Here is a 17,250-nt window from a genome sequence, read left to right on the forward strand (position 1 = left end):
GCTTAGGGCCTTCTCTCTTTTGATTTTTTCTGTCATCTTATTATTGCTTTCTATCTCAGTGTTTTTCTGTATAGATCAAATACTTATTCATAATCCAGAACCTAAAAGACAAGAGAGGCTATACTAGAACAAGAGGCCCTAACTGTGCTTTGGAGGCACAATAGCCACTTAAAAAAAGAAAATCAAACTGTTTAGAAATTGTTATCTGAACACATTTTTTTTCAGTCATAAAAGCAATGATGTCAATGGCATTTAAGGGTATAAGGTTTCATACATTTCTAGAGCTTGCCTGAGTGCTGGGAAGAGAAAGGATATTCTGAGCCAAGCAGCAGAAGGTTGGGGTATTTTGTTTTGTTTTCTTTTGGGTTTTTTTTTTTTTTCCATTTTTTCTGAACATGGAACAAACTTTAGGTGAATTTTTGACACAGAATAAGTTAGTCTTTCCCTCGTACACACTCATTGTCTCACCTAGGTTGCTAGACAAACACACACATTCCTTTTCTAAATACAATCGGTATCCGGGTTTTCTACTGTGCAAAAGATTCCATTTCAATGTAGCTGTTCTCATCTTATGAACTCATTCATATAATACATATGAGTGCAAATATATGAAATGATGACCTTTCAAACAACCTAGATTGGGTTATACCCCAAAGATAAATTTTTTAAACCACAAAAATCCCTATGTATGGAAATTCTGAAGCATAGCCATTCAGTAAAGCAAGAAATGCAAGCAGCATGAGGGAAAATGTTTTCTAAAAAGGACAATGAGGTCTGCTTATATGTCTGCCTGACAGTGTTCTGCTGCTCTGCTGTTCTTTTCTTGGTTTCTTTTCCTTCTATATATATTTGTGAACCACAGAGTTTTTAAAAACTTCTTAACCTACAGTTGCACCCATGGGACACAGGTTGGGTAGGAGATGAAGGTGTGAACTCCAAAACAGAGAGGTCTAGACAGAGTCGCTGTTGGTATACATAACACCATCTACAAGACTAGTGTTTATAAGCCAGTACAGGGATCCCTGGGTGGCGCAGCGGTTTGGAGCCTGCCTTTGGCCCGGGGCGCGATCCTGGAGACCCGGGATCGAATCCCACGTCAGGCTCCCGGTGCATGGAGCCTGCTTCTCCCTCTGCCTGTGTCTCTGCCTCTCTCTCTCTCTCTCTCTCTCTCTGTGACTATCATTAATAAAAAAAAAAAAAAAAAAAATCTTTATAAGCCAGTACAAATCTATAACAGAAAAGAAGTTAAAATACATAGAATCTGAATTCTGATACTCTGTATAAAAATTCTATATTCCGACATGTTGGGCCAAACTGTGAATTAAATCCTAAAGATGGTTTGATATATTTAATCTCTATAATCACAGTTACTGTCCTTTCTCATTAACAAAACATTCTGTCCTATTTAAAATGTATTTGTCTTGAGGCACCTGGGTGGCTCAGTCGGTTAAGGCTGGGACTTTTGGTTTTAGCTCAGGTCATGACCTCAGTGTCGTGGGATTGAGCCCTCGCCTGAGTCCTGCATAGGACTCTGTACTTAGCACTGAGGCCACTTGGGATTCTCTCCCTTTCCTCTCTCTACCCTCGCACGATGCTGGCTCGCACACGCACACACATTTTCTCTCTCTCAAATAAATAAATATATAAAAATAAATAAATAAAAACCTCTTTAAAAATGTATTTGTCGGGACACCTGAGTGGCTCAGTGGTTGAGCATCTGCCTTTGGCTCAGGGTGTGATCCTGCAGTCCCGGGATGGACTCCTGCATCAGGCTCCCTGCATGGAGCCTGCTTCTCCCTCTGCCTGAGTCTCTCTGCCTCTCGTGAATAAATAAGTAATATCTTTTTAAAAAACTGTATTTGTCTTGGATGCTCCCTTTAAACATATGGTAAAAGGCCTGTCCTGCATTATGATAACAAAGTCAAAACCCAAATATTTCCCCTCTTCCAAGTTGTTTGGGATAAAACCGTAAATGGAACAATAGTATTCACTCTTACAATTTATGATTATTTTCTGTTTCCTCTAACTGATTGTGCATAATTTTAATTCCACTACTTGTGTAATTCTGATCATCAAAATACTCTCATTAGTTCGGCATACATGGCAAATACTAATTTCATGGAATTTCTCTATTTGGCAAGGGAGGGGTATAGATTAAGATAAGGTTATTTGCCTCCCACTGGGTTCGTTTTTGGTCAGCAGTAAGACCAAATGCAGCCTTAAGAGTCAGCTCTGACCTTGGGCCTGTTGGCCTGAGATTGTAGATGTTTGGCAGAAGATCAAAGTAGATCCCATTGCACTGTCCCTTCTCTGCAGAGTGATTTGAATGAAATATCAGAATGGTGTTTCACCCTAGCTACTCCAGGCATGTTCCAAATTAATTTGGATTGAGTCTATATCTAACATTATGTGATCAGGTCTCAGGATTTCACTCCAGGCCAAATTTACATACAAGGTAACAAGCGGCAGACATGTACTCTGGAGCTAGAACTGGCAATACTTGCAGGAGCGGGATGTGAACCATTGCAAAGTCAGACACAACTCTTTCAAGAATCCCACTGGTTACAAACTAATTTCTTACCTTTCTTGACAATAGAATTACAATCAGATCTGTATAACCACTGAATAATAATCAGGTAAAGTGACAGTATTATCAAGGAACCATCTACACCAGAAATAACCAGACAGCATCATATTTAATTTCTTATTTCTGAGATTTTTTTAAGATGCATATGAAACCATATATTGATTTGAGATCTTGTAAGTTCCTAAACACGTTTACATAATGAATACATGCTGTAATAGCAGATATGGGACATTGGAAGAAGTAATAAAAGCCATACTATGGCCTGAAAAAATACATACAATGTATATAGTTGTGGCTTATTTCTTCTGGCATTTAAGATAAAATGGGATTAATTGGCGGGAAACTGAGATATACCCAAGATAAAATTTAGCATGGAATTAGTTAAGATGGGGAAATGAAGACAACATATGATTTAGGACATGCAGTGTCTTTGAAGTTGATGTTGAACTTTGGAGAAATATCTAGGTTTTATGATTTGAAGATCAAGCATCAGTTAAAAAAAAAATCAACAATAAAACTTCCCACAACTAATATAAACCAAAACAGATTTCAAAATCTGTACTTTTTCCAATTTCTAACTGGCAATAGAAAGGTTATTATAGTTGGAAAATAGGACAGAGCCCATTCCAGAAGAAACTAGGTAAATACTTTTTTAATGAATGACAATACCATATGTTCCAAGCCAATCTAACATAAAAAGTAGATAATACAATATATTAAAAATAGCAGCTGCTCAATTAATGTTTATTGAATTAATTGAAAAGTAAATGTAAAACTTTCTAATAAAAGGCAAGACCATTTTGACTATAAGGCAAATAAATGAGGTGTGTAACACTGAACAGTTAAGCATATAAAAAAATACAGAGCTTAAAAAAATACAGAGCTTAATTAGGCACTACTAGAATTAATCAAATCACATCTTTAGTTACATACAGTGAAGGGAAAACTTTTTGTATGGTACAAATTTTGGTAATCAATGGCATCAATAAGGCATTGAGCCAAATGGAAAAAATAATTTAAGAAACAATAAAAACAACACGAAAAGATACATGAACTTAATATATGTGTCTTCTCAAGAAAAGAGGGCTAATTCTAGACACATATGTGAAAAAAAAAATTAAATCCCATCGACCAGTTTCCTTTGTGATCTCATTTGTAAAGGTCAATTCTAAATATTAAAGACTTTTTCTTAAAAATGGATTAGTTCACTACACTTATATTCAAAGCACTACCTAGACATTTTTAAAAATTTTATTAAAAATTAAAAATATTCATTCTAGCAATAAATTTGTAAAACCGACTTTGGGTATATAATGTGATCTACAATACAACGTTATAGATAATTTATAAGCACCCTAGGTATGTCCTTAACAGGTAGAAACTGCTAATTTCCATGACATACAGGATGTCAGAGAATATATCAGTAAGGATAATAATAAATCTAAAAAACAAGCATTTTTCTTCCTTACTCATTGAGCAGCTTTAAACACTACAGGAGTTCATCCTAATATGAAGGATTCCAAGTTTATACCTCATACAGAAGGTCATTATTCCCAAGGTCGCAACAAAATGAAGCCTTAGTAACTAGCCATAGGTACGCATAAAATAAGCAGTTAAAACAATTTTAAGGATATTTTCACAACCTTTCCTTGTTTGCTTTTTAGATTTCAATATTCAGATGATCTTTATTTTCTTTCTGGCTGTCAAACATCCCTATCAAACGTCTTTTTCTTTAAGTGGTAGTATTTAAACGAAAAACAATTATAATCTGTAATCATGAGGCACCTGGCTGGCTCAGTCCATAGAGCATGTGACACTAGGTCGCAAACTTGAGGGTTCAAGCCCCATGTCAGGTATGGAGATTACTTTAAAACTAATTAAATCTGGGGCACCTGGGTGGCTCAGTGGTTGAACCTCTGCCTTTGGCTCAGGTTGTGGTCCCAGAGTCCTGGGATCCAGCCCCCACATTGGGCTCTCTGCAGGGAGCATGCTTCTCCCTCTGCCTGTGTCTCTCCCTCCCTGTGTGTCTTTCATGAATAAATAAATACAATCTTCAAAAAATAATAATAATAAAATCTTTTAAAACAAATTTTGTAATCACATGTTTTGGTTGAGTTCATTTTTTTAAAAAATTCTTGGAGCTTCAAAATACCAGTTGCACAATACAGTGAGTGGGCTTTGCCCCAGCCCATTGCGAAAAATAGATTCTGTCTTCCTTCTCAAGTGAGGGAGTTGTATAAGCACAAGTGACAAATATTTAAACAAACTTTTACTGTAAGAAGTCTAAGGAAGAACATAAGTTATAATCATTGCCTTTTACTCTACTCAGCTCCAAACACAACAGAAGAATAGTTGTGATTATACTGTTGATGAAAATATGCCCATATCACAAATTGCGACACAAAAGCCCCAAATAACATTTAAGTTCCTCTGCATCTCACAATTGCAATTTTCAAAACAAATCAGGTTAGAAGGGCTTCCTTTCCCACTACAACATAGAAATCTGCCAAAAATTGATTGTTATTTGAAACAGAAGTGTATCTGATTCCACCCTTTTTCTCTTTTTTTGGTTAGCACAAACTCCAAATAATCATTTAATGCTTTCTTAAAGGCTAAATAGATTTCCATAAAAAGTACATTGAAATTATGGATAAAGTTAAAACAAATATACTATTTGCTTTAGAATGTAAAGAAATTGAATCTCAACATAATTTTCACTCTGACGCATATATTATTTCATATTGGTCTTACTTGACCACTCTTTTGTTTTATTAACTGAAACATGAAATCTATCTGTCAAGCATTCTAGGTCTATCTTTGTTCTATTCGATTTCTCAAAATCCAGAGTGACAAATAAAATATCTTCCTATGCCACAAGAACAGAAATACAAAGCCTTACCGAGTCTTCTATTAGTTTCATAATCAAACACCTATGCCTAAAAACAGTGAACTCCGAAAAGTCGAGGGCACCATGTTCATCTTTGTAACTCAACACCAGAAAAGTGTCTTAAAAGCATTCAAAAAATGTTCAAAAACATTAAAAAAATGCTTCCAAATAAATCGTGAACTGTTATATTTGAGGAAAAAATAAGATATAACTGAAAAATCATGCATTTTAATAATTTACACTGGTGGTAAATTTTAACTATTTTTTCCTCCTTTTCAATGTCCTTCTATTTGATTGAATTTGCTTTCAAGTAGAGGTGAGCCTCTAAGAGTCTTCTTTTATAGCCCAAACAAAATGATGTTAAGAAGTAAACAACTGGCACTTCATTTTGGCAATACAACCCAATGGCACCAGTTTAGTTTCATCTATATTCAGTAGCAAAGATTCCTGGTTAAATAGTTTAATTTGGCTTAGTTCATGAAATATCACAAAGCTGTATTTATTAAAAGTAAATTTGATTTCCTTAGACTACAGACCCAACCAAATAAAGAAAAAGAATAACGTTATCATTAAGTAAAATTATCATGCAAATGCAAACAGAGCACTGGACTACGGACACAAGATTATAAAATTTCAGTACATAAAATGAATAACTTAAAACAAGATTTCTATTTGTATTTTTTAGTTTATTCAAATTTGGAAGGAATGAATTGCCTTAGTAGAGTATGTGTCAAACATATTTTAAAGGTATTTGAATATATGGATTGTAACAGCTATTAAATTTTTTTCCTACCATGAACAGTTTTTCACCCTTAGATGTCTATGAACCGTGTTTCCTTTGTACTGACGAAACTGTTCTCCACTCTATGGGGTCCTAGTGAGGCTATGGATCATGATGCCTTCTCCCTCTTTCTTCCCCATGAAGCCAACCTCTTGTCACCGGGTAGGCATGTTACTCAGGCCAGCCTAAATGTTAACAGGACTGAGCACTTGACTCAATTGAGTCACTCAGAGTCCTCATCTGGGAGAGACAGAGTATTCTGATGCTCCAAAAACGATAGCTCTCTCTTTCCAATGTGCTTCTAATTGAGGCTCATGTAAGCCTGAAACTTTTGATGAAGTTATCTTCATCTGACACTCATTTGAACAAGGAAAAAGAATGAAGCGAGTAAAATCATAGGTAAAATTTACGAAGAGAGATCTTAAGAACATAGATTGGTTCTCTGGATCCAAATGTACTTGAGGCAATTTCCTCCCTCTAGACCACCTAGTCATATAGGACAATAGCTTTTTTCCTCTTAAGCTGGTATGAACTTAGGTTTTGTAACCAAAGTCATGATACAGTGGAATACAAATACGATGAAATCAAAGTTATACGGAATCATAAGTCAATTCAAAATAAAGGTTTTTTTAACGTGTAAATACACCATAACTGTATTTAAAAACGTTCAAAAAGCACAGATTTCATTTACTCATTCATTGATAAATATGAATTAAGCAATAACTACTTACCTAATGCTCTATTAGGGCACTGGACAAAAAAAAAAAAAAAGGAGGAGGATGAATCACAGCCCCAACCGTCCTATCATTAATGTGAATGATGTTATAATAAGACACTTCATCTATATTCAGTACCAAAGATTCCTGGATAAATAGAAGCCCAGAAGAAGCTGACTTATGGTGAGCCTCATGTTATAGCCAGTCTTTTTTTAAAGAATCCTAGAAACTGATTTCCAATTTCGAATAAGTCCTACCAGTTTGTTTTTTTTTTCCTGTGAATGTATCTTTACAGTTAGCTCAGACTTCAGATTTTTTTAATCAAACCATGACTTTATAAATAGAGATTTCCACAACTAAGTCAGCATTCATAGCAAAACCTGCTAAAATCACTTAAACTGATGTCTTAGCAGAATGTTCATTAGGTTCCTCTTCTATGAAAATGATTTCCTATAAAGAATATGATTTTGCAGTGTCTTCTCATTTCATTAAAACATAATGTAGGGATCCCTGGGTGGCGCAGCGGTTTGGCGCCTGCCTTTGGCCCAGGGCGCGATTCTGGAGACCCGGGATCGAATCCCACGTCGGGCTCCCGGTGCATGGAGCCTGCTTCTCCCTCTGCCTGTGTCTCTGCCTCTCTCTCCCTCTGTGTGACTATCATAAATAAATTTAAAAAAAAAAAAAAATTTAAAAAAAATAAAAATAAAAAAATAAAACATAATGTAGACACCTTTCTTAGAAACTTTCCAAAAAAAATAAATAAATAAAAAGGAGAGAGAGAAAACAACAAAAATAGACATTACTGAGAAAAACAATTTGGTGCAAAGTTCAGATGAAGCTTACATTTCCAGCACTTAGAATGAAGTTCTTTTTTGAAATGTATATTGCACTTTTTTCCCTTTATAAACAATCTATTTCAGTTTTATTTAAATTTGCTACATGTATGAGTGATCGTCCCCTCCTATTTATGCTCCTCTATTTCCCCATTAGATATTTAAAAATTCTGGCACTGGCTGCCATCACCTAGGATATAGTGTTCTTAATTCTTTTGGATCAGAGTTATTTATAAAACCAGTTTCACAACGGATTCATCTCTTCTGCTTAATACTTCTGAGGTACTGTATCAAAAAACAATTGTGCAAGTAATTGCAGAGTACAACATCCCAAGGTCTTGATTTTAGGGGGGAAAAAAGAGAGAGGGAGGTTTTCCACATAGTATTTTTATTTTTATTCTTTCCATGTTATCCACCAATCTGTGGTTTTGTTTTATTTTGAATGCTACCATCCACACAGCACTGCCTAATGAAACACTGAACCACATGGTATTCACATGTCAGTCTGACTAGTTCAAATAAAATTTCATTTTCTTTCTTTTTTTTTTAAAGATTTGTTTATTTATTTATGATAGACATAGAGAGAGAGAGAGAGAGAGGCAGAGACACAGGAGGAGGGAGAAGCAGGCTCCATGCCGGGAGCCGGACGTGGGACTCGATCCTGGGACTCCAGGATCACGTCCTGGGCCAAAGGCAGGCGCTAAACCGCTGAGCCACCCAGGGACCCCCTAAATTTCATTTTCAAACAAAAGCCTTGCAATCACCTTTCCAAGAAACCAAAAATAATTGTTTAGCATTTTAAGACATTAAAGATAATCTAACGTGGATAATAGAAGAATTATATCCTGTGTTTGCAGGTAATGGGATGGGAAAAAACACAGGAAGAGGAACAATGAGTCAATTCTGAAGTTTTCTGACTTGAACATTTCCCGGGACTTCACATCCCTAACGGACATTGCCCACAGGGACTTCCCAGCGCCAACTCAGTGTCTCCCTCAGCCCTTCTGCCCGATCCCACCGTCCCCAGCACTCCGGCACCCTCTGCAAAACAGATCGCCCCCTCCCTGCTTCCAGTTACTCAGAGGACTCGGGGGCAGAATGCCCAAGCTCCACTGGACTCCCCGCTCCGTCCTTTTCATCTCATATGCAGTGATCTCTCAGGTTCTATGAACTTTTCGAGGTCTCCCAAATCCACCTCCTTATTTCCAGTTTCACCGCCATCACAATACTAACAACAGCAGCTAATATTTTCCAGAGCCGTCAGAGCCTGGCTCAGCAAGAGAAACGTTTTATCCCTGGAGGCTCTGCCCCACCCTGTTCCTAACATGATTCTGACCAGGGCAGAGAGTTTATTACGTTTTCCTTGTGGTCCTTAACCCAGTTTTACTGGGAATCTAGAACCTAGAATCCCAATACCTAAAATAAGCCCCAAGGAGCTATGGTCCATTAAGATGTGGTTTCCCCCTTAACAACTAAGTCTCTATCCCAACGAGAACCGTAGCTCTTTTCTAAATGCAGGTTCCTGAAATTCTACATAATGTTTGTCACGGTAATACTGAATCTGCTTTCCCAGTTGTTGGCTGGGCCCAAGCCCTAAGGCCTGAGGATTCGGAACTAGGGCACAGCCAAGTATTTGATTTTGGTTAGCTACACCACCTAGACATCCTTGTAGTTATGCCCCACTTGTTGGATCTGACCCTCCCATGTATCCATGCCATGCCCTTTTAGACCTAAGTCACTGATTACTTAGAAATCCGGCCATCTCTCTCAGTGGACTGCCCTGCAGAAAGATCAAGAACCTCATCATACATGGTCCCAACTTCCTGACATTCGTAGCTTCCCAGCAAATGTTTTCAAGCCCAGCCCTTCTGAGTTAGACTGTTCTTAATCATGATCTCATTTATTTCACAAAACAATCCAATGAAATAGAACTGTCCCCATTTGACTTGATGAGAATCTTGAACTTGGAGAGATTACATGGTATAAAGTACAAACATCACAGAGCTAGGCAGTGGCAGAGTTGGAACTCACACTCAGCTCTTCCTATTCCCAATTTCATACTGTCGTTCACTGTATTAGGTTTCTTTTCACCATGTCTCTCACAAGGACTATTGCAAGAGACTTATGACACACCTTTCCATCTTCCAAATTATCCTATGTATTCCCACAAGAATATTCTTCCTGAACATTCTCAGCTATCATATAAATCTCATCCCTCTGATGCTTTTCCATCCTTCTCTGAGTACTTAGGAAACACATGCCAATTCCCCCATTCAAACGTTTGAAAGTTTCCATAATCTGGATCCAGGCCACCTGTCAAGGTCTATCCCTCGTATTCCTCCATAATCCAAGCCAGGCCACACTCCCTCCTATGCCTCAGCCACTCAGCCCAGGCTCTTTCTGAAGTTCTATGTTCCTTGTTTCCAATTTACTCCAATTGTCAGAGCACAGTTCAAACTGCACCACCAAAAGTCTCCCATGACTTCATATATCCAAACTTATCCCATCCTTCTGTTAACTTGACTCTCACCATATTGGCATCTTCACACAAACTGCAAGGTAGGATTCCTCTCTGTCCCCCAGAGTCACTCGTCACTCACTGAACTTCCTGGCTTCATTTTATCCCCACATTTTATAACTCTTGTAGTGACCACTATATTCCAACCCTCAAGTCATCACTATTTTCAAGCTCCTTTAGAACATAGAATTTGTCTTATTTAAGTTTACATCCTCTCTTGCAAGCTTGACGCAGTGCCCTAAGCACGGTTAGAGCTCAATAAATGAGTGGATGAAAGAATAAGGTAGATAATGGATGTAGTGGGAAGGAAGGGGAAAAAGAGGAAAAGTTTTTCACCAGCACCTACTTGATCTAATAATGAATTTTAAACTTTCATATTCCTAATTAAGACCGGAGATTAAACCAATATTCCCAAAAGTGTGACATATCATGTTTGCCTGGACAGAAATCCAAACATTTTGAAATGTCCCATTTCATTCCAAATCAAAATAAAATGTGAAAATGATTTTCTGAATTAAATAAATTTTACAGAAGGTATTAAATTGTTAACATGCAAAATGTTCATAACAAAGGCCTTTTCAGTCACTCACGTTTGAAGTTATAAAAGATAGAACTGCTATAGTGTTTTTTTTTATTTTAATTACAATGAAGGAAGGTTCCAAAATGAAACTCCTAACCTTGCTGACTAAGAAGTTGATTCTGAAAAAAATGTGATTTACAGTACGAGAGGACCAGACCATCTAGGTCACTGGATTTTGGTGCCCAGTGGAGGGAGAAAAAAAGAAAACAAGAGTATCGGCTTACATTTTTTTCTAATTAAAGATTAACTTCAAAGAAATTAATTCATTTGACAATAAGATCAGATATATTTGAACAATCACTAACAAAATAATAATTAATAATAATAATAATAATAATCTCTCAATTTAGCAAATATTTTGCCTTCAAAGTATCAGACATCTGAAAGACTTAAATTTTCTGATAATTTACATTTGCTTAGCATTGCATAAATCTATTCCACAGTACAATTTTCTCCACTAGTTTGTTAAATCAAAAATAAAGGGATAGTCTCTTCCTCTCTGCCCTTACCCTGAAAAACAGAGGATATTTGTTTTAAATACCAAATATAATTTTTTTAAGATAAGATGGTACTTTTGTAAGTATCAGGTGCAATTCAAATTTAAGGCAGAATTATAGCTTTTGTGTATTATCAGACATGGAGCAAACTCTGCCTTGAAGAGACATAAAGTGCTTGAATTGCCTTAAACTTCTATAAAGTAATCAAAAATCCCAAGCTACCATCACGTTGATAAAAATCTCAACCATTAGTGAGATCAACTTAGGTTGTAATGATTTCATTTGTCTACCTGTCAACTCTGCCATGTTACTACTTCCCGGTTTCCCTGAGGATAATTTACTCCTCCTTTTTTGACAGAAAAGCAGAAGTTTAACTATATTAGAATGAACAGTGCTCTCTTCGGCAGCATGTATACTAAAATTGGAACGATACAGAGAAGATTAGCACGGCCCCTGCACAAGGATGACACACAAATTCATGAAGGGTTCCATATTTTTTATCAAACTCAAAACCCAAGAAACAAACAATCCAATCATAAAATGGGCAGGGGACATGAACAGACATTTCTCCAAAGAAGATCTCCACATGGCCAACAAGCACATGAGAAAATGCTCCGCATCCCTTGCCATCAAGGAAATACAAATCAATACCACAATGAGATACCACCTCACACCAGTGAAAATGGTGAAAATTAATAAGACAGGAAACAACAAATGTTGGAGAGGATGTGCACTGTTGGTGGGAATGCAAACTGGTACAGCCACTCTTCCTCAAAGAGTTAAAAATAGAGCTACCCTACGACCCAGCAATTGTACTGCTGGGGATTTACCCCAAAGATACAGATGCAGTGAAAGACTGAGACACCTGCACCCCAGTGCTCATAGCGGCAATGTCCACAATAGCCAAACTGTGGAAGGAGCCTCGGTGTCCATCGAAAGATGAATGGATAAAGAAGATGTGGTCTATATATACAGTGGAATATTACTCCGTCATCAGAAAGGACCAATACCCACCATTTGCTTCAACGTGGATGGAACTGGAAGGTATTATGTTGAGTGATAGAATTCAGAGAAGGACAATCATCATATGGTTTCACTCATACATGGAATATAAGAAATCGTGAAAAGGAATATAAGAGAAAGGAGGAGAACTGAGTGGGGAAAAATTAGAGAGGGAGAAAAACCATGAGAGACTCCTAACTCTGGGAAATGAACAAAGGGTTGCGGAAGGGGAGGTTGGGGGGATGGGGTAACTGGATGACGGGCAATGAGGAGGGCACATGGTGGGTGAGCGCTGGGTGTTACACTACATGTTGGCAAATTGAATTTAAATTTTAAAAATGTAAAAAAAGAAAAAAAAAAAGAATGAACACTATACCCATTGGTATAGTATTCCAAAGGGAATAACCCAGAGAAGTCTCCTCTCCTCCCCACTATAATTCTAAAAATAATTGCAAATCTCCAAAAACAATAAATTCTATTTAAAATACAATCCAATGGTTTGTTTATTTTCAGGATCAAATTATGCTCCCTTTTGCATTGTCCACCCAATTTTCCTGTATTTTAAACCAAATCACAGAGTATTTACCTTGAATCCAAATATAAATCCATAGAAATATTCATAGAAATATGAATACAAATATTTCCTATTTTTTCCATTGCAATTTTTCCAACTAAACATAATTAAACTCCTAAAATAATAAAATTTCTGTTCCATTCTGTATTTACATTCAGCCTGTCCACTAGAAGTGCTGACATGTAATAGAACCAAATCATATCTTTTTCTTCGAAAAGCTCCATGAATTAGGGGGAAAAAACCTACATGCTACTTAAAAACAAAACCAACCAATCTCACTGTTTCTGAAAAACACAGTCTTTAAAAAGAAATTTTAAATGTCCAAAGATATTGAGACTTATTTTTTCCTTCAGTTAATACCTAAAGATTAAAGGGAAAGCTTTGGCTTAGAGAGTATATATTATTCACTTCCATTTTAGGATGGTGTTTACCAAAATATCATAAATACTTAATAGCAACTGTTCCTAGTGCTTCTAGAAAAAGGCAGTAAAATGAAACATAAACCTCAGCTTTGAAAGCCTAGGAGTTTTGCTTTGCATTTCATCATCATACTTCCCCTTACCCTCTTTAGGGATGCCCCGATTCTAACAATCATCAGAGAGAATGCGACTGAATTACAAGCAGAAATATTATGAGCTCCAGTGAAACTATTAATCATTAAAATGGAAAGAACAACAGCAGTCAAATACTCAGCCACTGTGCAAGGTGTCTGCTTGAGAGCTAAGAGACGCCATTTTTGGAAGAGGGAGAAATCACACATTCCAATCCAAATTTTTATTTTATACTTCTTCTCTAAAGCCTATAAAACTTTCAAGATATCAAGACAGGAACTCCACGCTCAAACGGTGGAAGTGTCAAAGACTGTTTATGAAGATCCTAAACTTGAAATCTCAAACCCAAGCTCACAGAGTCAAATTTACAAGAATTAATACCAACCATTAATACAAACAAAATCCAGACAAAATCCAGATCTTTAGAATTAAGCCATGTTCTCAATACCAAACAAACCTCCTTCTTAATCTCTTTCTTCAAGATAATGATCACCTGAAGGGATATCAAGATTACTCCTTATGTTTTAAAATGTATCTAAAATCGTAAGCCTTTCTTACTCCCAGAAAAATACTCACAGAATTAATTATTCCTTTAAGAGCTTGAAATCCACCCTTGACAGGAAAAACTTGTTCCTTGGAATCAGCAATTCTTTCCAGCTTTAGAAAAACGAGGAACATTCAATTAACGGGTAGTTGAGACATACATTTTATACACTTCATTATGTTTCAGTTATGTTCATCTGGAAAATTACACCACAGGATTAATTCACCAGTGTAGTCTGTCAGGAATTGAAGGAGATGGCACTAGTGTTATTCTAAATGTATCACAATGAAATGAATCAGCCACAACCCCTTTACACTGGCCTCAAGTTTGAATCTCAAAACACTGCAGAGCTCTACTAGCCAAAAATGTCATTAGACACAGAAATCTTAGTTATGTTCAACCAAAAATTTAAATGTAAGACCATCTAGTGAGCAGGGAAAAAAAAAAATTAATATATAAACCTCCAAAACTTATGAAAAAATTGGGGTTTTGGAATGAAAACTATTAAAAATTTCCTCTAAACAGATTTCCCAAATCCCTGCACTCCTAAGTGTCAAGTTTTAAATCAAACTAAAACACCTAAATAAGACTGTCATAATAATCTTGTCCGTTGAGTTCAAAAAGGATTATCCATATTATTTCAGTCCAAATATGTGACCATAATATTACTTCTTCTGAACCAAATGAATATTCCGGAAATTTTAGAGTGTTGTTTTCAGCAATGAAACCTCTCAAAATCAGACATAATTGATGCAGAGTTCAAAATAATTTTATAAAAAATCTTTAGCAACAGATTAGTGTCACAGTAGGTCATCAGTGAAAAGAATTTGAAAAAATACCCTTAAGATGATGATGTAATTTAGATTAAGGTTTGCAGATCCGCTGTACTCACCTGAGCTTGTTCAAAGTCAAGGACACCAACACAATAAACTCTAGCCCCAAATGACCTGGATATCTTTGCCTATGGAGGGGGGTGCAGAGAGAGGGGTGCATTATTCCAATATCGGGCTATGAATACAGAGACACACAGCAAAGTACACCAGGGTATAATGAACAGTTTCAGTTCAACACTCACCTCTTTCTCTGCATATGATGGCACCAGACCGTCCAACTTACCATCTGTCAGAGCAATTATGATGCTGGAGGTTTTTAAGCCTCCTGCTTTCTGAATTTGTTCATTTGCCTGAAAATGAAGAATAATTATCTCACTAACAATTTCATCTTAACTTTTAACCAGCATGTTTCATCAAGCTGAATGTATGAGTCTGACAAAATCAAAATATTACAGACTGGCTTTGAAAACAGGGTATTTTACTATATGTTGGCAAATTGAATTTAAATAAAATATTAAAAATAAAATAAAAAAGAGTATTTTGTGTTAGCTATTTTATTTGAAATATGCATATATTCACATTATAGAGCAGTTACAATTGGGTGTAAAGAATATAAATTTTAAGCTTTGATTGACTAGTCTGAAAATAAGCACACAAAAAATGAAAAATTCCTTAAAAAGCCAAATGCTATCCAAATTTTTCTTATCACCATGGTAAATCAGTCTCCTCCTTAGAACAACTAAAAGCATTTTAAAAAATTTTTTAAAGATAAACCTGTAATGAGGTATTGGAGTTTTACTAGAGAGTTACAGTTTTTTGCATTCCAGAATAAGGAAACATTCTCTTCCATACTTACAAATGTTAAAGAACTTACTAGCTTTAGTCCTTCGTGGATGTATGTCTCTCCTACTGGACTAACATTTTTTAAATCCTCTAAGCCTTTACTGATTTTGCTTCTGAAAAATAATGAAAATTAAATGAAAGAAAAATGAGCAAAGATTACAATAAGTATTTATCAAAAAACATGGCAGGGTTACAATTAAAGTTTCTTCAGGAAGAGGAAAGAACATGAGCTTTGAGGATAGATAACTTCTCATACTTTTTGCTATTTTAATAAATTAGAGCACTCATATTTTAAATACAACAAATAAAAGTATTATTTTATTTGACAATATGAAATATCTTGGAAAAATCTAAGTATATTCTAGACATTTTGAGCTGAGAACAGATAACTTCTATCATATTTGTTTGACTAAATGCTAGGGAGTGAAACATTTTCCTTCATCCAAAACAAACAAGGGTTGCTTAGGTCAGCTTAAATGAAAAAGTATTTCTGAAGCACGCACCCACTTCCCTATAAGTTGGAAATTTACTTTGTTATTTGTAAATTTCTAAAGCATATTACTTAACCCTAACTTATAGAAATTCAGTTTCTACTTTGTGTTTCCCAGAGTCACATGTCTCAGAAATTTAGTCACCTTTGTAGCATCTTCTCCTCCATGCAGACACCAACTCATTCTCTTGAATATTGTAACTACAATGTACTAGCACATTTCTGATGAACAAATTGAAAGAATAAATGGATGGATGGTCATGGATTCTTGAAACAGGCAATATGAATGAAAAACTTGAAAAACTATAGAATAATCTTTTTCATCATGACCAATTAGTGTCTCAATGCAGTATATCTAAATGAAGTATGAATACATTATTAAAAGCTATTTTGGGGACACCTGGGTGGCTCAGTTGGTTAAGCATCTGCCTTCAGCTCAGGTCATGATCCCAGAGTCCTGAGATCAAGTTCTGCATCAGGCTCCTTGCTTAGCGGAGGGCCTGCTTCTCACTCTACCTGCTGCTCCCCCTGTTTGTTGTCTGTCTTTCTCTAATAAGTAAATGAAATCTTTAAAAAAAAAATCTATTTTGTGTGCATTAAGTAAAATAAGACCTATTTTTCAGGTTTTTTTAAATATAGGTTCCAAAGAACCCTTGAAAAATAAAGAAACCATAAGAATAATATGAGATAAATACAATAATGTTGCAAAAACAATCCAAACTAAACTCAGAATTTCATTTTCAATTTTTAAATTTAAAGGATCAGAAGAGAGATCTTAATATACTGTTTATAGAATTTTAATTTTTAAAAAGAAGCAAAGAAAAATACCTTTCTTTTTTTATTATTTTTTTTTATTTTTAGTGAGACAGAAAGAGCATGCTCCAGCAGAGAGAGAGAGAGAAAGAGAAACAGAAAGTGAGAGAGAATCTCAAGCAGGCTCCACACTCAGCGCACGTGGAGCCCGACATAGGGCTCAATCCCACAACCCCGAGATCACGACCCCAGCCAAAACCA

General features: G+C 36.0%; 1 protein-coding gene and 1 non-coding gene across 5 annotated transcripts in view; one reads left to right on the plus strand and one right to left on the minus strand.

Moving 5' to 3' along the window:
• Nucleotides 1-17,250, minus strand: part of ANTXR2 (ANTXR cell adhesion molecule 2) — a 156,780-nt gene that overhangs the window by 123,071 nt on the left and 16,459 nt on the right. For all 4 annotated transcript variants that reach the window (XM_072810653.1, XM_072810654.1, XM_072810656.1 and 1 more), the window contains exons 4-7: nt 15,778-15,859; nt 15,146-15,253; nt 14,963-15,031; nt 14,103-14,183 (exon numbers count right to left, since the gene is read on the minus strand). In XM_072810653.1, the coding sequence (XP_072666754.1) occupies nt 14,103-14,183; nt 14,963-15,031; nt 15,146-15,253; nt 15,778-15,859 (340 nt within the window). The remainder of the gene's footprint in view (nt 1-14,102; nt 14,184-14,962; nt 15,032-15,145; nt 15,254-15,777; nt 15,860-17,250) is intronic.
• On the plus strand, nt 11,791-11,897 carry LOC140624055 (U6 spliceosomal RNA). Its single transcript, XR_012023591.1, has one exon. It is a non-coding gene; the product is annotated as a U6 spliceosomal RNA (small nuclear RNA).

Source organism: Canis lupus, chromosome 33, assembly GCF_048164855.1.
Source record: "Canis lupus baileyi chromosome 33, mCanLup2.hap1, whole genome shotgun sequence".
Lineage (NCBI taxonomy): Eukaryota > Metazoa > Chordata > Mammalia > Carnivora > Canidae > Canis > Canis lupus.